Source organism: Oncorhynchus nerka, linkage group LG3 (genome assembly GCF_034236695.1).
Source record: "Oncorhynchus nerka isolate Pitt River linkage group LG3, Oner_Uvic_2.0, whole genome shotgun sequence".
Lineage (NCBI taxonomy): Eukaryota > Metazoa > Chordata > Actinopteri > Salmoniformes > Salmonidae > Oncorhynchus > Oncorhynchus nerka.
The window spans coordinates 36689043-36714438 of record NC_088398.1 but is presented as its reverse complement, the minus strand read 5'-3'; the positions used below and the strand labels follow the sequence as shown (position 1 = coordinate 36714438).

General features: G+C 42.2%; 1 protein-coding gene across 1 annotated transcript in view; it reads right to left on the bottom strand.

Moving 5' to 3' along the window:
- Positions 1-25396, bottom strand: part of dnah7 (dynein, axonemal, heavy chain 7) — a 230345-nt gene that overhangs the window by 131396 nt on the left and 73553 nt on the right. Inside the window, exons 21-34 of the mRNA XM_029630984.2 lie at positions 24390-24588; positions 22811-22951; positions 22124-22336; positions 21877-21986; positions 21413-21581; positions 17912-18014; positions 17362-17489; positions 16869-17081; positions 15771-15869; positions 15180-15428; positions 9798-9947; positions 8008-8190; positions 5608-5784; positions 1078-1209 (exon numbers count right to left, since the gene is read on the bottom strand). Of these exons, the coding sequence (XP_029486844.2) occupies positions 1078-1209; positions 5608-5784; positions 8008-8190; positions 9798-9947; positions 15180-15428; positions 15771-15869; positions 16869-17081; positions 17362-17489; positions 17912-18014; positions 21413-21581; positions 21877-21986; positions 22124-22336; positions 22811-22951; positions 24390-24588 (2266 nt within the window). The remainder of the gene's footprint in view (positions 1-1077; positions 1210-5607; positions 5785-8007; positions 8191-9797; positions 9948-15179; positions 15429-15770; positions 15870-16868; positions 17082-17361; positions 17490-17911; positions 18015-21412; positions 21582-21876; positions 21987-22123; positions 22337-22810; positions 22952-24389; positions 24589-25396) is intronic.

Genomic DNA, 25396 nt, shown 5'->3' with positions numbered 1-25396 from the left:
AAGCCAACCTCAGCAAGAATCTAACGAAATTAGGTGACGACCTACAAGCCAGAAGGATGAATTTCGACTAAACCAGCCAGAATATAGCACGAGCTTAAAAGTATGGCAACTTGGTATGAACTTTGAACTCTTATTCACTCCAGAAGTGATACCTCCTAGCCGTTGAGTTAGCAGCAGTCGCTAAACGTGGGCTAGAAGAGGATGGACAGAGTATCCAATCTACCACGCTCCAGTTCACCACTAGACATTCTTCAGAGGACCAGAGATCCACAAACGACAAACCGGCCTTCCATCGACGAACAATCTATCAAAGCGCAGCTCAGAGTAAATATTTATTGCATTCTCCTTTTCCAAATGGGCGGTTATTTAGAATGCATAAGATTCTGTATTTACGATAGCATAGCTTCTCCCTTTGTTACTCAGTCTTCCCGCTCTTTCACTCAAACCCAACCCCCTCTCTTTGTGTAACCAGCCGTCGTATCTGTTCCGTCCACCAGGGATGTTTTCTTTATGACATAATTTTTAATCAATGTATGATCAATTCTGTGTGATTATTTAGGTATTTAGTAAATAAATAATTAAACCAAATGTTCTATTGCTGATTCAACTTGTTAGCCAGGGTTCGTGAAGATAATTTATCACTTTCAGATGAGACTAAACAAGGTGACGATTAAAAATTGACCGCTGTTGATGTAAAATATTACTAGGTCTATTTATTTATTCAGAAGATAACAGCTCTATAAACATTATTTTGTGGTTAATTAAGAAATTATTTTATGGAATTAGCATGCCATATCACTTAATCCGGCATAGCCAAAGACACGACAAAATCCATATTTTCCCACTGCCAGCCACTGGGCTTCCTCTTACAATCATATTTGGTAGTGAGTGGAAACGCCAAGTGGATGCTTCACGTTTAACGTTTATTAGGCACAGAACAGAATAAAACAGGAACCTCTCATACTTGTCCAATAAGAAACATTCATGTTCAGTTTCCATAGCAGAGCGTTTTAAATGTTTTCCATTCCATGCCCTAATGATCACGACCCTCGCCACAGGGCCTCTCCCACCCCTCACCTCTAGCCAGGAGCAGATGTCCCTCTCATTCATGCCCTTCATCTTGACCTCCTCGCTGTATTCGTCCATCATGCAATCCATCAAGTTCATCAGCGAGTTCACCAGGTTTGTGTCTGATGTCGGGGAGAGCTCCTGGAACAGGTACACAACCAATATACAGCTTCAGGAAAAAGTATGTGAACCCTTTCGAAATACCTGAATTTCTGCATAAATTCGTCATAAATTTGATCTGATCTTCATCTAGGTCACAACAATATACAAACACAGTCTGCTTAAGCTAATAACACACAAACAAATATACGTTTTTATGTCTTTATTGAACATTCACAAAGCAGGGTGGGAAAAGTATGTGAACCCTTGGATTTAATAACTGTTTGACCCTCCTTTGACAGCAATAACCTCAACCAAACGTTTTCTGTAGTTGCGGATCAGACCTGCACAACAGTCAGGAGGAATTTTGGACCATTCCTCTTCCTACAAAACTGTTTCAATTCTGCAATATTATTGGGATTGTCACACCCTGATCAGTTTCACCTGTCCTCGTTATTGTCTCCACCCCCTCCAGGTGTCGCTTGTTTTCCTCAGCGTATTTATCCTTGTGTTTCCTGTCTCTCTGTGCCAGTTCGTCTGTATGTTTCTAAGTCAACCAGTGTTTTTCCCCGTTCTCCTGCGTTTTGCATTCTCCTTTTTCTAGTCCTCCTAGTTTTGACCCTTACCTGTTTCTGGACTTTGTACCATTCTGCCTGCCTTGACCACGAGCCTGTCTGCCACTCTGTACCTCCTGGACTCTGATCTGGTTTTGACCTTTTTGCCTATCCCTTTGGATTAATAAACATTTTAAGACTCCAACCATCTGCCTCCTGTGGCTCCATTTGGCTCTCGCCTTAATAGGGATGTCTGGTGTGAACTGCTCTCTTGAGGTCATGCCACAGCATCTCATTCGGGTTGAGGTCAGGACTCTGACTGGGCAATTCCAGAAGGTGTATTTTCTTCTGTTGAAGCCATTCTCTGTTTTGGGTCATTGTCCTGTTGCATCACCCAACTTCTGTTGAGCTTCAAATGGCGGACAGATAGCCTAACATTCTCCTGCAAAACGTCTGGATAAACTTGGGAATTAATTTTTCTGTCGACGATAGCAAGCTGTCCAAGCCCTGAGGCAGCAAAGCAGCCCCAAACCACGATGCTCCTTCCACCATACATTACAGTTGGGATGGGTTTTTGATGTTGGTGTGCTGTGCATTTTTTTTCTCCACATGTTGTATGTTCCAAACAACTCAACTGTATGTTCACCTGTCCACAGAATATTTTTACAATAGCGCTGTGGAACACCCAGCTGCACTTTTGCAAATTTCAGATGTGCTGCAATGGTTTTTTTGGACAGCAGTGGCTTCTTCCATGGTGTCCTCCCATGAACACGATTCTTGTTTAGTGTTTTACGTATCATAGACTGGTCAACAGCGATGTTCGCATGTTCCAGAGATTTCTGTAAGTATTTAGCTGACACTCTAGGATTCTTCTTAACCTCATTAAGCATTCTGCGTTGTGCTCTTGCAGTCATCTTTGCAGGACGGCCACTCCTAGGGAGAATAGCAACAGAGCTGAACTTTCTCCATTTATAGACAATTTGTCTTACCGTGGACTGATGAACATCACGGCTCTTAAGAGATACTTTTGTAACTCTTTCCAGCTTTATGCAAGTCAACCATTCTTAATCTTGGGTCTTCTGAGATCTATTTTGTATGAGGCATTGTTCACATCAGGCAACGCTTCTTGTGAATAGCAAACTCACATTTGTGTGAGTGTTTTTTATAGGGCAAGGCAGCTCCAACCAACCTCTCCAGGTTAGCTGACTCCTGACTACAATTAGCTTTTGGAGAAGTAATTTGCCTAGTGGTTCACATACTTTTTCCAACCTACACTGTGAATGTTTACATGATGTATTCAACAGACAAGAAAAATACAATAATTTGTGTGTTATAGTGTATTTAAACTGTTTGTCTGTTGTGACTTAGATGAAGATCAGATCAAATTTGATGACCAACTTATGCAGAAATCCAGGTAATTCCAAAGGGTTAATCTAGAGGCGAAAGAAACGCACACCTATTTAGGCGAGGTACTGGCTAGCAGCGTAAAACACCTAAAATTAAGGGAGAGCCGCACTCTAGGTGCTCAGATGCAATAAATTGATAAACAACGTTTTGACAGATAAGCTGTCTTCATCAGGGTATAATGACAAACACTGCGGGGTGACTAGTTTATATATCGTCAAAGGAATTGACCAATGATTTCAATTGCAAAGGGTTCGCATACATAATTTCTTCCCACTGTAATTCTAATCAAATCCAATCGTATTTCTCACATGCCCCGAATACAACAGGTTACCATGAAATTCAGTTTTAAGAATAGAGTTTATGAAATAAACTAATTTTAAAAAGTGTGTGTGTGTGTGTGTGTGTGTGTGTGTATATATGGGCAGGGCTACAGGTTAGTCGAGGTAATGTGTACACTAGGTAGGGGTAAATTGACTATGAATATATAATAAACAGTGAGTAGCAGAATGCAAGTAGTCCAGGTGGCCACTTGATTAATTGTTCAGCAGTCTTATGGCTTGAGGGTAGTAGCTGTTAGGGAGCCTTTGGACTTATACTTGACGCTCCGGTACTGCTTGCCGTGCAGTAGCAGAGAGAACAGTCTATGACCTGGGTGACTGGAGTCTTTGACAATTTTTTGGGCCTTCCTCTGACACTGCCTAGTATATAGTGATATAGTGACCGTTCTCTCTGCTACCCGCAAGCTTGGCCCCAGTGATGTCCTGGGCTGTACGCACTACTCTCTGTAGCACCTTACGGTCGGATGCCGAGCAGTTGCCATACCAATGGCGCAGCTGTAGAACTTTTTGATGATCTGGGGACCCATGCCAAATCTTTTCAGTCTCCAGAGGGGGGAAAAGGTGTTGTGCCTTCTTCACGACTTTGTTGGTGTGTTAGGATTATGACAGTGTGTTGGTGATGTGGACACCAAGGAACTTAAAACTTTCAACCAACTCCACATCAGCCCCAGCCTGTTCGGCCCTCCTTTTCCTGTAGTCCACGATCATCTTCTTTGTCTTGCTCACATTGAGGGAGAGGTTACCAGGTCTCTGACCACACTGCCAGGTCTCTGACCTCCTCCCTATAGGCTGACTCATCGTTGTCAGTGATCAGGGCTAACACTGTTGTGTCGTCAGCAAACTTAATGATGGTTTTGGAGTCGTGCTTGGCCAGGAAGTCGTGGGTGAACAGGGTGTACAGGAGGGGACTAAACGCGCCCCCTTGAGGGGCCCCCATGTTGAGTACCAGCGTGGCAGATGTGTTGTCTACCCTTTCCACCTGGGGGCGGCCCGTCAGGAAGTCCATGATCCAGTTGCAGAGGTAGGTGTTTAGTCCCAGCGTCCTGAGCTTAGTGATGAGCTTTGTGTACCACTCCTTGAAAGCGGCAGCTCTAGCCTTAAACTTGGTGCAGACGTTGCCTGTAATCCATGGCTTCTGGTTGGGCTATGTACGTTAAGGTCACAGTGGGGACGACGTCGTGAATGTACTTATTGATGAAGCCGGTGACTGAGGTGGTACACTGCTCACTGCCATTGGATGATTCTGGAACATATTCCAGTCTGTGATAGCAAAACAGTCCTGTAGCGTAGCATCCACGTCTTCTGACCACTTCCGTATTGAGTGTGTCACTGGTAGTTTTTACTTGTGAGCAGGAATCAGGAGGATAGAATTATGTTCCGATTTACCAAATGGGCGAGGGCGAGCTTTGTACACATCTCTGTGTGTGGAGTAAAGGTGGTCTAGAGATGTTTTTCCCCTCCGGTTGCACATGTGACATTCTGGTAGAAATTAGGTAAAACGGATTTAAGTTTGCAGCTAGGAGTGCCGCTTCTGGATGATCATTTTCTTGTTTGTTTATGGCCTTATACAGCTCGTTGAGTGCGGTCTTAGTGCCAGCGTCGGTTTGCGGTAAATAGACAGCTACGAAAAACATTGACACTTCCTCAATATTAGACATCGCGCACCAGCTGTTATTGACAATAATACAGACCCCCACCCCTCGTCTTACCAGACGTAGCTGTTCTGTCTTGCCGATGCATGGGAAATCCAGCCAACTGTGTATTATCCGTGTCGTCGTTCAGCCACGACTTGGTGAAACATAATTATGGTTTTGGGACTTGCCTGGGAGCAGCATTATATCCTTTGCGCCTGACTCATTAAAGAAAACATATTTGTCCAGTTCAAGGTGAGTAATCGCTGTTCTGATATCCATATATTCTAGCCTATTCTGAATTCACTATACAACTTCAATGATTGCCAGGTCAAAAAACGCATACAACTGTAAATACACTAGTCACTAATTTGAATGAAAACCAGAAGAGACAGTAGTCCTGGAGGACTGGAGTTGAGAAACCATTGGATAACATGGTGTGCATGATGTTTAATATAAATATATTTATGGGAATGTCCAATATAGAATGACTACATCTTTGAATTGTACCTGGGTAGCCTTGCGTATCAGCTGGAGGCAGGCCGGCAGCATCCGGTCAAAGAGACCAGTGATGAGGTCCTTGTGCATGGCGTTGACTGTGGTGGGCAGTGTGTTGAGCCAGGACAACATGAGGGGCCGCCAGCCCAGCATGTGAGGCTCCATGTAGATCATGCCACAGCGAGACACCTGTTAAAAAAAACACAAACAAGTTATATACAAACAAGGTATTTTCGGCTATAGAAGGTTGTAAGCTCAGCCACTGAATGTCATAGAAATGAACCAAAAGATATCCTTACAGCTTGTTTAGAGCAAAGAACATTGTGGACCGAAGCACCGTTATAGATCACTTTATATTAATCAGATCTGTCATAGTGCATGGTGGGTGGAGGAATTGGCCATCAAATCTATGGATAGCAGCCTATAGCCTAGTTTGGTCTGCCAAACAGGTAGACCTACCTCTTATTTATTAAATAGGAAGAAATATACTCCAACACAAAGCCCTCTTGTTGTTAGTATAGTTAAATTAAAATGAAGGTTGAAACTATTTCCGACTGATTGTGCCGCGGCTGCTGCTTCAAATTTCAGCACCACAATGTAAGTTACTCGAATCTGGCTTATTGTGAGGTCAATAATTGTGATAAATAGCTTCCTCATTGGCAAGAAACATTGCTTTTATTAAAATCAATTAAAGTAGTAGAAAGCTATCAAAGCTGTCCAAGGCCATTAAAGTATTCATACCCCTTGACGTATTCCATGTGTTGTTGGGTTACAGCCTGAATTCAAAATTGATTAAATATACTGTATATGTTTTACACATCTACACACAATACCCCATAATGACAAAGTGAAACCATGTTTTTAGACATTTTTGAAATACAAAAATATATTTTACATAAGTATTCACACCTCTGAGTGAATACATGTTAGAATCATCTTTGGCAGCTATTACAGCTGTGAGTCTTTCTGGGTAAGTCTTCCCGAGAGCTTTGCACAACTGAATTGTGCAATGTATGCACATTATTCTTAAAAAAATAAATAATAATAATTCAAGCTTCAAGTTGGTTGTTGATCATTGCTAGACAGACTTAAAAATGAATTGCCATTGATTTTCAAGCCAATTTAAGTCAAAAAGGTAACTTGGCCACTCAGGAACATTCAATGCCGTCTTAGTAAGCAACTCCACTGTATATTTGGCCTGTTTTAGGTAATTGTCCTGATAAAAGGTGAATTTGTCTCCCAGTGTCTGTTGGAAAGCAGAATGAACCAGGTTTTCCTCTAGGATTCTGCCTGTGCTTAGCTCTATTCCATTTTCTTTACGATGAAAACCCCCTTGTCCTTGCCGATGACAAGCATACCCATAACATAATGTGGCCACCACCATGCTTGAAAATATGAAGAGTGGTACTCAGTGATGTGTTGTGTTGGATTTCCCCCCAAAATAATGCTTTGTATTCAGGACATTAAGTTAATTCCTGACCATAACATGACCTTACCAGAAAAAAAGTATTACGTGGATTATAATTCATGGAAACACTTTTCGTTAGGGCAAATCAAGTCTGACATTTTAAAGTGGAAAGTACAACTTTAGAAGCCTTTTTAAACCTTGAATACACAAGTTTGCATTTCCTGCTGTGCATGAAAATTCCTGCAACAACAGGATGATCAAATTAAGATACGTTATTTGTACAGTTTTAGCCCTACCCCTATAAGAGCCCCAAGTTGTTCTTAGTCAGGTTATGTGGTAAGAGAAAACGCTGGACACTACATATGATGAACTTTGTGTACAGGACTACTGCATCAATGAAACAGTCCTTGTCATACTTAATGTGTTCACAGAAAATCCAAGTGGACTGTATTATATAATTACCAACATGCACAAACTCTGCGACACATACATAGAGTGCCATTGGTCCTTCTGGTGTCAATTTGTCTGTAATTGTGACTGTAATTATGCGCTAAGAGGATTGGTCTCTCCCTTTAGTGACCCGCATTGTGACAGTGTGGAGGCTGATGCCGTTACACAATACTGTACAAGAAGTCTGCCCCAGTTATGCTACTGCATATCTGACTTCTTTCTCTAAGACATCAGAGAGAATGTTTACCTGATGCTTGTTTTGTTTGGGCCATTAAATCTCATGAAATCCCCCTGATGTTTCCTGACATAACACAGTGCAGATAATAAATGCATAATTGATAGTGACTTTAAGTTGGTTAAAAGATTTGTGATCTGTAATAGTCGGGATTGAATGAGGCCATGAGTTATGCATCAAGATGTGACGAATATAATGATATTGCTTGCTGATAATACTTCAATTAGCCCTTACAGAACTTATTCTACCACCATTATCAGTGCTGTATGTATTTGAGAACTAAAAATTGCCTCAATAGAACTACAACTCCCAGTCTCACCGTGGCTGGGGAGGCCACCTCCAGGTCCATAGGTTCGAATATGAGGCTCATCTGCGGGGACATCTGAATGATCTCTCCGCTCATCAGGCACAGCTTCTTATTGTCGTCCAGCACCGTGTTCATGTTCTCGATCCACACAGCATCCACCGGCCCGTCAAAGATCAGCCACTTCCTGTCCGGACTCTAAGGATGGAAAGAGGTATGTACTTTCTAACTATCACACACTATCAGTTTTCAAGTAGCACAAAAGAGGAGTGGACCCATGTGCACCCAGATGATTACGTGGCTGTGTAGGTGCTAACAAGTGAAGCCTCCCACTCTCTCAATCTTTCTTTGCTGTCACCACAGGTTATGGTCATGCCAGTTTCAGTCTTAAATAAAATAGCTAATGTAATAGGAAAACTACAGCAAAGGGAGATCCTGCAGTGCTTAAGGTTTTTTGAAGGATTGGGGAGACATTAGTGGAGCTCCAAGTTTCTGAAAGGCTTAAAAGTATTTTAAGAAATTCTTAGGTAAATCAAAGTTGATTTAAAGATGGCCCATATAGATTAACCAATAATCATATGCACATATTCATACTTTCCCTGACACTATTCACCTCAAGTCCAACTTTGAAGGTCATAACAGGCCTCAAATACAAATGTAGCGTTCCAGAACTGATGTAAATTAACACATACACATGCATAATGGAGGTTGACATCAAGCATCAATTCTCCAATGAGAAAGCTGGCAGGAGTTCTGGTTAAATTGATTTGTTATAATATAAACAACTCGAGATGCGATCGGCTTGGGCCATCTGGTGCTCGAGAAAGCATAATGTAATCATCTGACAGAAAACATTACTTAAAAAGATCTCCCTGAACCGGGGCGGGGGGATCACAAAGTATGCAGATTTTTCCTGTGTCAAAGCTAATGATTTCAAATTAAAGTGCCAAGAATTTACTGGATTTAGTGTGTTAAATAACAAGCAGGAATTAAAGTATTCTAGCCTAGTGAAGCCAGGCATCGTTCGATGGTACGCACTTTATTGCTTTAATACATAAACTGTCAAAACATATTGAAAATACCTATGTACTTCAATACCTCATGTTGATAAGTGAAATATTTTGGGGAAAAAACAACATGCTCCTGAAGAGAAGTATGATCAAAAGGTGTCAAAGCTACCCGTTGTTTCTGTCAATTACAATTGTTGACTGAGAAATAAATAGTTTAATAGGGAAATGAAGATATTTTACTCTCATTCTGTCATTTCTAACAGCCTCCTAGACGAAGGTCTCACAGCATTTGACCCACTGCAGTGACACCAAGTTAATTCCCTTGAGTTATTGATCTCTGTGAACATCTTAATCTCATTTTAAAAGGTTATAATCCACAGATTGTCACTAAAATCCCTGTTTCCATGGAAACAGTACATGGCAGCAGAACCTTATAATTAAGGCCCAAGGAGGTGTGGTATATGGCTAATATACCACGGCTAAGGGCTGTTCTTAAGCTCCACACAATGCGGAGTGCCTGGACACAGCCCTTAGCCGTTGTATATCGGACATATATCACAAACCCCAGAGTAGCCTTATTGCTATTATAAACTGGTTACCAATGTAATTAGAGCAGTACAATTAAATATTGTGTCATACCCGTGGTATACGGTCTGATATACCAATCAGAATTCATGGCTCAAACCACACAGTTTATAATTAGTTTTGTCATTTCGGTTTCTGTCGGAATGTTCTGAGTGCCACTTTCTCCAGTTTTTTTCTGTTTTTGGAGTTGACCGTGGATGACCATTTTACCTGAGAGCAGGCGAAGGCCCTGTAGCTGACCGCCAGGATGCCGTCCGACCACTCGTGAGAGACTGGGTCAAACTGACCGTACAGCTGGCCCATGGTGATGGACTTGGGATTTATAACCGTGATTTGGACCCGGTTTTCATCCATTAAACCCTACAGTACATAGACCACACACACAGACACACACACACAAAATTAGCTGATTAGCAACATTATCTGTGGACAATAGAAACCAGTTACTTATAATAGATAACAGATCCAAGCCCATCTGAAAGCACCAGAAAAAAAACAAAGACAGCTAGAACACAATGTAGATTAGGCTAGCACCTCATTTGACCACACTTCCTCTGCCAAGGCATAAATCGCCTCCGAGATCAATGTCTCCATGATAAAAAGCTTCTCCAAACAAAGGAGAGCCAAAACCACAGCGAGTGGCATTTCTGAGTGGAGCTGTCAGACGGTGTTAAAAAGGAAGCGGAAGCATGCGGAAATGAGAGGAGGATGGACATGACGGGCCGTCTAGAGTTGCCGGGGATGATGATAAATGTGACATCATTCAGCATTCCATCATTCGCCATTCTGTCTCCTCCCAGGGAACGCTAGAAGGCCTCTCAGGCATGTAAACACCTAACTGCTGTGCTGTGCTTGTCTGGGAAACAGTGATGTCTAGTAAACAGTGCAGAAGCGGACCAACTACAGGGAAAGGATGTACTAACTAGACAAAGTTCTGCCAAAGAAGAAGACCAGAGGAGCAAAACCAGCAAGACCAAGAAAAAGTTCAGACTCAGAAATTAAGGTAGCCAAATAGCAGCATAAAGTCAGGCTAGAGCAGTAGTTCTCCAACAACGACTGTCCGTATGTCTGGAAAGGACTAAAACTACAAACCAAAATCCTCGACGGCAGACAACCCCTCAATGCCGAATAAACTAACCATATTTACTGCAGATTTGACTCACAAAGGCCGCTAAATCACCAGGTGCAGTCACAAGAACCTGGAATTTAGCACAGACGTTTTGTCTGGAGATGGTGGTTGACTTTAGAAAACGCCTCCACCATCTATCCCCTTCGAGATTGGTGGCTCAGCTGTTAGCATGGCTGAATCATTCAAATTCCTGGGGACTATCATCTCCCACAACCTCAAGTGGGAGGATACCACCATAGTGGTCACCAAGAAGGCACACCAGCAGATGTACTAAACTCAGCTGAAAAACTAAAAATCCCCCAGTCATTCCTGATCATTTTTATTTATTTATTTTTACCTTTATTTAACTAGGCAAGTCAGTTAAGAACAAATTCCTATTTTCAATGATGGCCTAGGTTAACTGCCTTGTTCAGGGGCAGAACGACAGATTTATTTTACCTTGTCAGCTCAGGGATTCAATCTTGCAACCTTTCAGTTACTAGTCCAACACTCTAACCACTAGGCTACCTGCCACCCCCTTTAAAGAATCAATCATTGAGTCCTTTCCTCACATCCCCCAGCACTCTCTGGTTTGGGTCTGCATCTGCCTGCTCCAAGGGCAGGCTGCAACACATTGTCCGGTCTGCAGAGAAGGTCATCAGCTGCCACCTATTTTTTTTTATTTTTTATTTATTTCACCTTTATTTAACCAGGTAGGCTAGTTGTGAACAAGTTCTCATTTGCAACTGCGACCTGGCCAAGATAAAGCATAGCAGTGTGAACAGACAACAACACGGAGTTACACATGGAGTAAACAATTAACAAGTAGAAAAAATAGAAAAAAAAGAGAGTCTATATACATTGTGTGCAAAAGGCATGAGGTGGTAGGCGAATAATTACAATTTTGCAGATTAACACTGGAGTGATAAATGATCATGTACAGGTAGAGATATTGGTGTGCAAAAAAGCAGAAAAGTAAATAAATATAAACAGTATGGGGAAGAGGTAGGTAAAATTGGGTGGGCTATTTAACGACAGACTATGTACAGCTGCAGCGATCGGTTAGCTGCTCAGATAGCAGATGTTTGAAGTTGGTGAGGGAGATAAGTCTCCAACTTCAGCGATTTTTGCAATTCGTTCCAGTCACAGGCAGCAGAGAACTGGAACGAAAGGCGGCCAAATGAGGTGTTGGCTTTAGGGATGATCAGTGAGATACACCTGCTGGAGCGTGTGCTACGGGTGGGTGTTGCCATCGTGACCAGTGAACTGAGATAAGGCGGAGCTTTACCTAGCATGGACTTGTAGATGACCTGGAGCCAGTGGGTCTGGCGACGAATATGTAGCGAGGGCCAGCCGACTAGAGCATACAGGTCGCAGTGGTGGGTGGTATAAGGTGCTTTAGTAACAAAACGGATGGCACTGTGATAAACTGCGAAGTGTTGGACGCTATTTTGTAGATGACATCGCCGAAGTCGAGGATCGGTAGGATAGTCAGTTTTACTAGGGTAAGTTTGGCGGCGTGAGTGAAGGAGCCTTTGTTTTGCGGAATAGAAAGGCGACTCTAGATTTGATTTTAGATTGGAGATGTTTGATATGAGTCTGGAAGGAGAGTTTAGTCTAGCCAGACACCTAGGTACTTATAGATGTCGACATATTCTAGGTCAGAACCATCCAGGGTGGTGATGCTAGTCGGGCGTGCGGGTGCAGGCAGCGAACGTTTGAAAAGCATGCATTTGGTTTTACTAGCGTTTAAGAGCAGTTGGAGGCCACGGAAGGAGTGTTGTATGGCATTGAAGCTCGTTTGGAGGTTAGATAGCACAGTGTCCAAGGACGGGCCGGAAGTATACAGAATGGTGTCATCTGCGTAGAGGTGGATCAGGGAATCGCCCGCAGCAAGAGCAACATCATTGATATATACAGAGAAAAGAGTCGGCCCGAGAATTGAACCCTGTGGCACCCCCATAGAGACTGCCAGAGGACCGGACAGCATGCCCTCCGATTTGACACACTGAACTCTGTCTGCAAAGTAGGTGGTGAACCAGGCAAGGCAGTCATCAGAAAAACCGAGGCTACTGAGTCTGCCGATAAGAATTTGGTGATTGACAGAGTCGAAAGCCTTGGCAAGGTCGATGAAGACGGCTGCACAGTACTGTCTTTTATTGATGGCGGTTATGCTATCGTTTAGTACCTTGAGCGTGGCTGAGGTGCACCCGTGACCGGCTCGGAAACCAGATTGCACAGCGGAGAAGGTACGGTGGGATTCGAGATGGTCAGTGACCTGTTTGTTGACTTGGCTTTCGAAGACCTTAGATAGGCAGGGCAGGATGGATATAGGTCTGTAACAGTTTGGGTACAGGGTGTCTCCCCCTTTGAAGAGGGGGATGACTGCGGCAGCTTTCCAATCCTTGGGGATCTCAGGCGATATGAAAGAGGTAATAGGAGTTGCGACAATGGCGGCGGAGAGTTTCAGGAATAGAGGGTCCACGACAACGCTAAGAGTTGAGAAGAAAGTTCAGGGAGTGAATGTTTTAATAAATAAATGAAACAAACACGTAACACAAACAATGCACCGACATGAAAACAGAGTCAATAACACCTGAGGAAAGAACCAAGGGGAGTGACAGATATAGGGAAGATAATCAAGGAGGTGATTAAATCCAGGTGAGTGTCATGAGGCGCTGGTGCCATTGACGATGGTGACAGTTGTGCGGAATACTCAGCTACCTGATGACCTAGAGGTCGGAGAGGGAGTATATGTGACAGACGCACCGGTTTGAGTGTGTCAAGAACTGCAACACTGCTGGGTTTTTCACACTCAACAGTTTCCTGTGTGTATCAAGAATGGTCCACCACCCAAAGGTCATCCAGCCAACTTTACACAACTGTGGGAAGCATTGTAGTCAACATCGGCCAGCATCACTGTGGAATGCTTTCCACGCCTTGTACAGTCCACGAATTGAGGCTGTTCTGAGGGCAAAATGGGATGCAACTGAATATTAGGACAGGTATGCCTAATGTTTTGTACACTCATACGGCAAAATTGCACATCCATCAAGGGAAGGATTTATACACGTTAACTTTCTCCACATTTTGTTAGGTTACAACATTATTCTAAAATTGATTCAGTTGTTTTTCCCCCCTCATCAATGTTTACACAATACCCCATAATGACAAAGCAGGCTATGGCGAAAAGCTGTTTGGTTCAGCTGTCGCAACTCGCGGAGAGGAAGAACTTTGCTGGTGTTTCTGATTAATAAACAATGCCATGCTGGTGGATGGTAACATTCAAATGAATCCCAGCCCTGAAAAGAAATGTAGACTAAAAAGTATTAGCACGTTATCACAGAGGAAACACATGCAATTGACACAGAAAATATCGAAGTTACCAGTTCGGCTTTCCCACTTCAAGCCCAAATATATCATACTTTGACTAAGAATATAACTTATTGACTTAAATCATTGTGCAACTTCATAGGTAAGCTATTGGCATCATCTTTCAGTTGAAAAAAAGTGGGCCTTTAATAACTTCTTAGGGCTGAAATCCCGTTAATGGGATCGATATGACAACAGCCAGTGAAAGTGCAGGGCGCCAAATTCAAAACAGAAATCTCATAATTTAAATTCCTCAAACATACTTATACCATTTTAAATTTTAAAAGGTAATCTTGTTGTTAATCCCACCACAGTGTTCGATTTCAAATAGGCTTTACAGCGAAAGCACCACAAACAATTATGTTAGGTCAGAGCCAAGCCACAGAAAAACCCAGCCATTTTTTCAGCAAAAGAGAGGAGTCACAGAAAGCAGAAAAAGAGATAAAATGAATCACTAACCTTTGATGATCTTCATCAGATTACACTCATAGGACTTCATGTTACACAATACATGTATGTTTTGTTTGATAAAGTTCATATTTATATAAAAAAATCTCAGTATACATTGGCGCGTTATGTTCAGTAGTTCCAAAAACATCCGGTGATTTTGTAGAGAGCCACATCAATTTACAGAAATACTCATTATAAATGTTGATGAAAATACAAGTTCTATGCATTAAACTTTAGATACACTTCTCCTTAATGCAACCGCTGTGTCAGATTTCAAAAAAGCTTTACGGAAAAAGCAAATAATCTGAGTACGGCGCTCAGACAACAAATAAATATATCCGCCATGTTCGAGTCAACAGAAGTCAGAAATAACATCATTCAAACAGTTTTAGAAACTTCAGAGTTTCTATGCAAATATACTAATAATATGCATATATTAGCAACTGGGACTGAGGAGCAGGCAGGTTACTCTGGGCACCTAATTCATCCAAGCTACTCAATACTGTCCCCCAGCCAAAGCCTTTAAAGGGGTTTTAGACACAGAATTGAACTAAAATGCCATATCTTAATTCGATCCAGTTTCACACAGCAGGAAAATTATCCTGCAGCAGCAGGATGATCAAAAGAAGATATGGCATCTGTATGTAAGAAGTGAAAGTTACCTTCTCACAGATGTCTTGTAGGGCTGCTGCCAGCACCCGGTAGGCGCACGTCTTCCCACCAAAGGGCTCCCCCACCAGCATAAAGCCGTGGCGCACGATCATCATCTCAAAGATCTGCAGGATCTTCTCTGCGAAGAAGTCTGTCACCTGCAGGTTCATCTTATCGCTGTTCTCTTTGATGGCCTCCAGCAGGAGACGATAGTCCGGTTTGGGGAGTTTGACCCCGGGGAACAGATCAGAGGTGATGCCCTGGGAAGATGCACACGTATAGGGGTGGGTTAACATCTCACAGCAAGAACTAGCAAATCTGGTGCAGTCCATGAGGAGGTGATGCACTACAGTACTTAATGCAGCTGGTGGCCACACCAGGCTGTTACTTTTGATTTTAACCCCCGCCCTTTGTTCAGGGACACATTATTCAATTTCTGTTAGTCCCATTCAGTTTATGTCTCAGTTGTTGAATCTTGTTATGTTCATACAATTATTAACACATGTTAAGTTTGCTGAAAATAAACGCAGTTGACAGTGAGAGGATGATAGTTTTTTTGCTGAGTTTATATTGTCAGGAAGTGACTTTGCAAACTATCTCACCCCAAAGAGCGGTAGATCATGAGCCAGGAACTTGGGCAGGTTGACGTCAATGATGGACCTAAGCAACAGGATGTCTTCATTTTCATCAGGATACTTCAGCTGTGACACGTGAGAGAGAGAGAGAGAGAGAGAGAGAGAGAGAGAGAGAGAGAGAGAGAGAGAGAGAGAGAGATAATGGTGTGAAGAGGTAGATACATAATGAGAGGGAGACACATTTGGGCCTTGTGGGGAAAGGCATCATTCAGGAGCCTTTGAGTGCACTGACACGCGTTCTCTTTCAGACGAGGGAGTCTTCAGTGGTATTTGCCGCTTTAGCTCAGGGGCTAAATGCAAGCCACTATTTTCCAAAAGTAATTTTGAAAGAGGCGACAGGGTAAAGTCCTGGAGGCGGCAGTGCTGAAATTGATGTAAAAATTACATTAATGCATTGCGGCGCACCGAAAACAACACTTAGAGCCTGGGAAAGAATATGTTCTATTTATATGGGGAACCTGGTTCTGGGTTCAGATCTTTATCTTTGAAAGTCGATCTTCCAGGTTCTGTCTTCATTGTACTCTGCTATGTCATTGCGTGTTAGGAACGAACGCCCCAATTTCTCATTGTCATCACAATGTCAAAAGAAACTATTTCAATCTAATGTGGCTGCAAAGAGTAATGTTCAACTTCATATTCAACTTCAGACAATGACAACCTGGTTTGAGAGGACAAATTGTCCCATTACTAACAACAAGTGTTATTAATAATGTCCCCTTTTGTCTAATTGATCTAGCAATATAAAAAAAACATCACATTCGTGAAAGTGAGAGGAAAGGAGCAAAGGATAAATGTGGGTACATTGTGGGGCCTGTAGGTATGTATGTTCTTTTTTTTGCCCTAGCACTACACACCTGATTCCACATATTAAAGGTTTAATGATGAGTTGATTAGTGGAAGCAGTTGTGTAGTCTTTTGGGTTCACAGGAACAGGATTAAGAAACACTGCCGTAGAGGTGAACATTGTGGGAACTTAGAGGCCAGAGGTAATCACTTATTGTGGGTACACTGTAGGGACCTGAATGACATGGGCAAAGAGTCAATGTGATGACTTGTGACAGGTACCTTCAGGTTCCCGGCGGCGGTCAGGACAGACTTGACGGCCCTCATGCCGTAGTCGTAGTGGTGCTGCATGGACAGCTGTTCTGAACACAGCCTGTAGGTAGCTACGATCTTCACCGACAGTGGCCGGGCAGTCACAAACCCACAAGAGTAGAGCACAATCTCAGATATCATGGCGTAGTCCGGGACCATCATGGCCACCGTCCTGAAGAGAGCCTAGAGAAAGGAAACAACCCACCAAAATTGTGCCTGCCTCCCAAATGATACCTTACTCCGTACATAGTGCATTACAACCCTATGGGCTCTGGTCAAACAAAAGTAGTACACTATGTAGGGAATAGGGTGCCACTTGGGATGTAACCTATGTCATGAGTGCCATCATGTGATCCCGTACAACCAGATGGCTCTTGGGTACAGTCACTGAGGCTTGTGCTAATGTGATCTCAGATAATAATAGCATGTACGTCTGTGATGCCAGTGCATTTAGCACGGGTACCTTTAGGTTGTCTGGCAGTTCAGAGCGACCGGCGTATCCTGGGTTCATGGTGATGAACACAGCACAGGAGGGGTTTAGCTTTAGCTCCGTCCCCTCAAACAGCAGCATTTCAGCATGGGAAGTAATACCTAAGAGAGAAAATGTATGCATTGTAACGTAATGGATTGTAATGTATGCACGCTTGACTGCCAGTCACTTTGGATAAAAGTGCCTGCTAAATGGCATATACCATTATTATTATATTACAGAGACCGGGACTACATTTGATCAGTGCCATTGACTGACCATGCTAGCGACAAGTAAGAACATGTGGCCAAATGCGCAATAGTTGAAGTACTAACAGTTGAACTATACACCTAAACACCTCTTTGTATGGTGTGAGAATGCGTATTATGGCGTCTCACACACACACAACTCTCTGTATGTTGAGAATCTGTCTTTAATGGACACACACAGCTGTATGGTGTGTGAATGTGTAAATTATGGGGAATTTCTCTCTCTCTCACACACACACACACACACACACACTATGGGACTCTCTAACACACACCTCTCTGTATGGTGAGAATCTGCTGGGCTACCACTGATAGAACCTCCAGGTCAATGCGGTTGAACTCGTCGAAGCAGGCCCAGGCTCCACAGGACAGCAAACCCTGCCAAGCAACAAGAGATATGACTAGAGAAGCAAGCACATCCACCTCAAATAGAGAATTACATTTGAAACAAGTAAGTAAAATGTTATTATTTTAGTAAACTCATTTATGCACATCTAGGAAATGTATACTAAACATATGTCAATCAGGATTTAGACAGGGACATAGTACCATCTCAGCTGCATCCCTTAGTCAATGTTATTGTATGCTCTCTAAAAAGCAACGTTTAACTTCTTTGGGATAGGGGGCAGCATTTTCACTTTTGGATGAATAGCATGCCCAGAGTGAACTGCCTCCTACTCAGTCCCAGATGCTAATATATGCATATTATTATTGGTATTGGATAGAAAACACTCTGAAGTTTGTAAAACTGTTTGAATGATGTCTGTGAGTATAACAGAACTCATATGGCAGGCAAAAACCTGAGAAAAAATCCAAACAGGAAGTGGGAAATCTGAAGTTTTTGAACTCAGCCCCTAATGAATTCACAGTTGGATATGTGTTATTTTGCACTTCCTAAGGCTTCCACTAGATGTCAACCGTCTTTACAACGTTGTTTCAGGCTTCTCCTGTGAAGGGGGGCTGGATGGGAGCTGTTTGACTAAGGGGTCTGCCAGCAGCCTCTATCTCAGTCATGCGCATTTCACATGAGAGGTATCTCTCGTTCCATTGCTTTTCTACAGACAATGGAATTCTCCGGCTGGAACATTATTGAACATTTATGATAAAAACATCCTAAAGATTGATTCTATACTTAGTTTGACAAGTTTCTTTGACCTGTAATATAACTTTTTGAACCTTTCATCCGACTGGACCTGAATGCGCTGTTGGATTTGTTTACCAAACGCCCTAACAAAAGAAGCTATTTGGACATAAATGGACATAAATTATGGACATTATCGAACAAAACAAACATTTATTGTGGAACTGCGATTCCTGGGAGTGCATTCTGATGAAGATCATCAAATGTAAGTGAATATTTATAATGCTATTGATGACTAATGTTGACTGCGCAAGATGGCGGATATTTATTTTTTCTGGTTTGGGCTCTGAGCGCCGTTCTCAGATTATGCTTTTTCCGTAAATCTGACACAGCGGTTGGATTAAGGAGAAGTGTATCTAAAGTTCCATGCATAACACTTGAATTTTCATCAATGTTTATAATGAGTATTTCTGTGAATTCATATGGCTCTCTGCAATATCATTGCATGTTTTGGAACTACTGAACATAACAAGCCAATGTAAAATAAGATTTTTGGATATAAATATGAACTTTACCGAACTAAACATACATGTATTGTGTAACATGAAGTCCTATGAGTGTCATCTGATGAATATCATCAAAGGTTAGTGATTCATTTTATCTCTATTTGTACTTTTTGTGACTCCTCTCTTTGGCTGGATAAATGGCTGGGTTTTTCTGTGTTGGTGGTGACCTAACATAATTGTTTGTGGAGCTTTCGCTGTAAAGCATTTTTTAAATCAGACACTGTGGCTGGATGGATGAATGAGAATTTTATCTTTAAAATGGTGCCTAATACTTGTATGTTTGAGAAATGTGATTTATGAAATTTCTATTGATTTGTATTTGGCGCCCTACAATTTCATTGGCTGTTGGCGAGGGGTTCCGCTAGCGGAACGGGGTTCCCAGTCCTAGACAGGTTAAAGATCTAAAGCCTTTGATACTTTGGATCACTCACATTTGTTGCCTTGGTTGTCCTCTGTCGGACTTTATCAAAATGCCTGCAACTGGTTCAATAATGACCTAACTGATAGATCTCAATGTATAGTTGCTGAAATGATTCCTCAAGGTCACAAAATGAGTACCTCAGGGGTCTATTCTAGGGCCAGTACTACTCACATTGTATATTAACGATATTGGTTCCTAAGTGAAGAACTGTATACCTTTATGCTGATGACACTGTGCTGATCTACAAACTGCTTTTAAATGTCATACAAAACTCACTTATTGACCTGAAACAGGTACTGAATGCAGATAAAACTAAATATATGTTTTTTTCTAAAGCCCACAGCACTGGCATCACAGACGTACATATTTGCACTTTGAATGGAGCACAAATTAAGTGACTCCACTCATATAAATACCTTGGCATTTGTAATTTAAAGGAGTTATATGTAAAATGAAGCCCCCTTGTGGAAACTAGGCAATTTGCAACAACACAGCCTCAATTCAAACAACTGTCCCCCCTTCCCTCAAGTTTAGTGTTTGAGTCTTTTGCTTTCGGTTTTGTCCACCAGCTTCAAATTGAAACAGCTGAAACAGACACATACACACAGCGTAACTTGGACCACTTGTGGTTGCCAAGGCATCGTTGTGATATCCATCTTGCTTCCGCACAAGTTCTTTAGGAGGTTCAGTAGTAGCCTATGTCTTAGTACCCATCATGGACAACAGGAGAGCACTCAACCTTGGGAATGTTAGCTATCAGTTAAATGTTTCCCCAAAATCTTTAACTCAAGGCTAAAAGTCTCAATGTGCAGGCCACCCAAAACACAATATCTGTATTGTACTGCATGGCTCCATCAGTATTGTTCGAACAATGTGTCAAGTGTGGATATTAAGAATTTGTCGGTCCAAATTCATGTGGGCAGAGAAGTGTTGAGTTAAAACTTGAATTAAATTAAAGAGGAAAAACCAAAAGGACCCTCTTAAAAATCATCTAAGCTCTTATATAAGTGGCCTGAATCACAATGTCCTGCATTGGGTCAAAAAAAAGTATACAATTCTGTTAAGCAGTTTTTATAAAATGTTATCATCATATTTGAGTAAATAACTGCCTCACGGAATGCCTATAAAGCCCGGTACAGATCTAACAGCCAAGACAAGATGGTTTTATGAAGTTTGCTTGATCTAAACGATGTAGTTTCAGAAAGTCTCATGTCAGCTGCTGGAGTTTCCAAGATGTAACATGCCAAAAGAGACAGATTTGTTTAGCCAATCAAAGAACAGTGTGCTGATGTTCTGTATTTAGCCAAGCAGCTAGCTAGCTAGCCGTTACACATGTGCCCTGTTTGTGGTGCATGTATTTCAAGATACTGGTTTGCTGCAAAGTTTCATCACACCATTCCAAAAAGTGTCACTGTTACCATGGAAACGGTATCAGCCCTGCATCTCATATCTTTAATCAGCTGTTCTACAATACAAGATTTTAAAACTGGAACGTTTATCATCATTTAAAAACTGTATTGATGAGCATAGGCCATTCATCAATAGAGCCATGCCAACTAGAAGCTGAGCCCTACAGTAAGAGTGGGTGTGAGGGATCTTAGCCTGGTTAAACATGACTGAACGCTGCACACACCATTGTTTCACTTCACTTATCAATGGTGAGTGTCTGGTTCACTCAGGTTTTACCACGCTAGAGGGATATGCCCACCTTGAAGAACTTCCCCAGGGCGATGTAATCCAAGCCGTCGGAGCAGTTGAAGACAACACATTGCTTGGCCACAGCCTTGGCCAGATCCTTGGTGGTCTCAGTCTTCCCTGTACCTGCGGGACCTTCAGGGGCCCCTCCCAAGTATAAGTGCAGGGCCCCAAACAGTGTTCTGTAGGAGAAGCGGCAGAGCTGTGTTCAAATGCTATTTGAAATCATTTCAAATACTTTATCTATGCATGATTGTGCCTGCCTGGCACAATGGAACCAATAGAATTGTCACAAGAAGTGCAAACCCCGCACCCTTGGCACTCTAATCCTTCTAGACCAAGTCGCGTGAAAGATTTCATATAGATTTCACATAGTACTTAGGTCTGATTTGAGGGCATTGCATTACAATCGCAGCACATCAGCATGTCGAGGGTCCTGACTTGCCAATGAGTGCGGTGAGTATTAGTGGTCCATACCTGTAGCAGCGGTCAGTAAGTGGAGTGATGACCAGGCGTGGTGTGTTCCCCAGATACTCGTAACCATAAGCAAGGCCGGCGTTGATCATCTTAGTCTGGAGACGGTCTTCCTGTATATATAGAGGTCAAGTCAACACAAACCTGGTCAGTTAGTACTTAATGGAGCCAAAGGTAAAATACATAAGACACAAAACATGCATGCATGCACACATACACACCCCAAAAAAACACATGCACACACACTTACCACCCAGTAGTAGCGTAGCTGACTGAGCCACTCAAAGTCAGTCTCGTCCCTGATGCCTTTCTGGACCAGTGTGGCTAGCACATCTCGGGCGTGGACGTCCTGTACCACCAGAGCACCCAGGGTGACCCGGTTCTGCTTGGACAGTTTCCCGCGCACCAGCATCACAATGTCATCGATCTGACTGTTGTTCTGCTGCAGGTAGACATCCAGGGCCTGCAAAACAAAAGGGAGACATCACTGGTTTGACAGGGAAATATATGTCAATCATAGGGTCATATGATGACCCATGCACTCTCAGTAATCTGTGCAGGCTTTTACACACACGCGCGCACGCACACACACACACACACACACACACACACACACACACACACACACACACACACACACACACACACACACACACACACACACACACACACACACACACACACACACACACACCAGGTTTTTCTTAACATGGTCCAGTGCTCGTCAAGTGGTTCTTCCTCAGTTAGGTGTGAGATAGCACTTAATTTGTTCTGCAGCATGACAGCAGCCTATATTTCCATATTTCTGTATTTATTTGACAGTGATAATGCACATCAATAAAATGTGCCAGATTAAGCCAGCTAGCTAGTTTTCATCTGCAGATATTATATTATATAATATAAGGTAAACTCTTTCCAATGTAGTTTGGCCTTGTACCTTCTGCCCTGAGACGATGGCCGCGTGAATGTCTTTGGTCCAGTACACCTGGGAAACACACAGCACCGTCTGGCCGGGCCAGGTGCGCACCCAGTTGATCCTCAGGTCCTTGGGGTATGCCTCAATGGCCTCCCCAATCACCTGGGGCACACAACCATTGGATATGAAAATAATTATCAAAACAACACTGTAATTAGGAGAGAATGTGTATTTTATTTTACCTTTATTTAACTAGGCAAGTCAGTTAAGAACAAATTATTATTTTCAGCTTGGGATTTGATCTTGGAACCATTTGGTTACTAGTCCAACGCTCTAACCACTAGGCTACCTGCCGCCCCTCGTATTGCCACGAGTAAAGGCCTATCAAAGTAGATTTTCTGCATAACATTTCTCAAAAATAAAATAAATACATTTTAACGATTCATATGAATATTATGAATATATATATAGCTGTAGCCTTCCTTTTGGATTATGTGGCTGCACACTGCTCTTGATAGTATTACTGATATTTAATAAGCTTACATATCGGCCTCATGGCCTTCGTCAGAGCTTTTGTGAATTTTTTTCAAATTTGCACCCTTATGTAGACCTAGCCCCTCCCACATCCGTTCTACACATCGAATGGGGTTGAAGGCAAAGGGAAAAACATAAGTGCTACCAAATATATCAATATGCATTTCATAAATATTACAAAAGTGTATAAATAAGACGTATGAAACACCTTTGTAAAATCACAATGAGGACATAGCAAGTTTTCATTAGTCATTGGGTACATCGTACGAAAAACAGAGAAATCTTAAATAGGCAAATAATTGTATTTAAAAAAATTGTGTTTCATTTGTATTCTCTCGCTCGCCTCACTTTTCCAAAAATGTAATCCATTAAAGAGTAAATAAAGTTTGTATGGCCTAGGTAAGAAGCCTATATCCCGTTTCTGTAGTGTGAGGCAAATGTTATGTCCAAGTACAAGGATCCTATCACAGGGCCTTACCCCCAATCTATCTCCTTAATGCTGAGTGCCAAGAAGAGACCCATCGGGTCCTACTTTTTACAATCTTTGGTATGACTCAGGCTGGGATCGAACTCCCAACCTTCCAATCTCAGGGCGGACACTAACTACAAGGCCACTGAGTTGTGAAAAATATTTTTCAACTTATTTTCTTTTTACAAAAAAAATGGGAGAAAATTGTTCTTGAAAAATAAGTCTCTTCAAATAATTTGCACCAAAATCTACTGTATTCACTTAGATCTGAATCCTTTATATGGCAAAAATAGTTAAATCTTCAGGTTTAATTTGATCAAGAGTAATTCCCCAAGTACTTTTTACTTCTAATAATTTCTGACGGCTTAAGAAAATTCTGTCTCCGTAGATTCCATCTCGTCCAACTGATTCCCTAGCCAGTCCATGGTACACTGTATTGTGGGTGTTAATGATACTGTACATTATCTCTCAAAATACTTGTCCAGGGTCAGATATCCAATTTACCTAATAAATCATATTTTTAAGCAGACCTTAGACACTGATATTAGATCTCTTGTTTGACGATCAATGGAGTTGCCATAAGTACTGTTACTGTACCTTATGCAGGGAGCTGATCATACCCATCTCTAGCTCTAGGAGCCATTTCTCCACCTGGCCGCGGGCCTTGGAGGTGGAGATTATATCTAGGAGCTCCACCACCTCTCCCTCGCTGCTCTTCATGTGGGTAATGTCCAGCACTTCTGTGAACACCACGTCGTTGATGCCCTCGAAACACTTCTTCAGATGAGGTTGAACCCTAAAGAAAGAAGGGGAAAATAATGGATTGCATTTATGCAGCGTTTTTCACTGGGATGTGTGTGGGTAAACTCTTCTCACATTACAAGCACACATTTGTAACACCCTTTTGGGACACAAAGTAGTAAAAAAATATGGGCTTAGTTCACCCCAAAAACAAAGTTTGTCAGGAGCACATACGGTGCATTTGGAAAGTATTCAGACCCCTTGACTTTTTCTACATTTTGTTGCGTTACAGCCTTATTCTAAAATTGATTAAATAAATGTTTTTCCTCATCAATCTACACACAATAGCCCATAATGACAAAGCGAAAACAAAATTATTACAAATTAAACACAGGAAAACCTTATTTACATAAGTATTCAGACCCTTTGCGAAGAGACTCGAAATTGAGTTCAGGTGCATCCTGTTTTCATTGATCATCCTTGAAATGTCTCTACAACTTAGAGTCCACCTGTGGTAAATTCATTTGAATAGACGTGATTTGGGAAGGCACACACCTGTCTATATAAGGTTCCACAGTTAACAGTGCATGTCAGAGCAAAACCAAGCCATGATGTCAAAGGAATTGTCCGTATATCTCCGAGACAGTATTGTGTCGAGGCACAGATCTGGGGAAGGGTACCAAAAAATGTGTGCAGCATTGAAGGTCCCCAAGAACACAGTGGCCTCCATCATTCTCAAAAATGGAGGAAGTTTGGAACCACAACGACTCTTCCTAGAGCTGACCGCCCGGCCAAACTGAGCAATCGGGGGAGAAGGGCCTTCTTCAGGGAGGTGACCATAAACCTGACGGTCAGTCTGACAG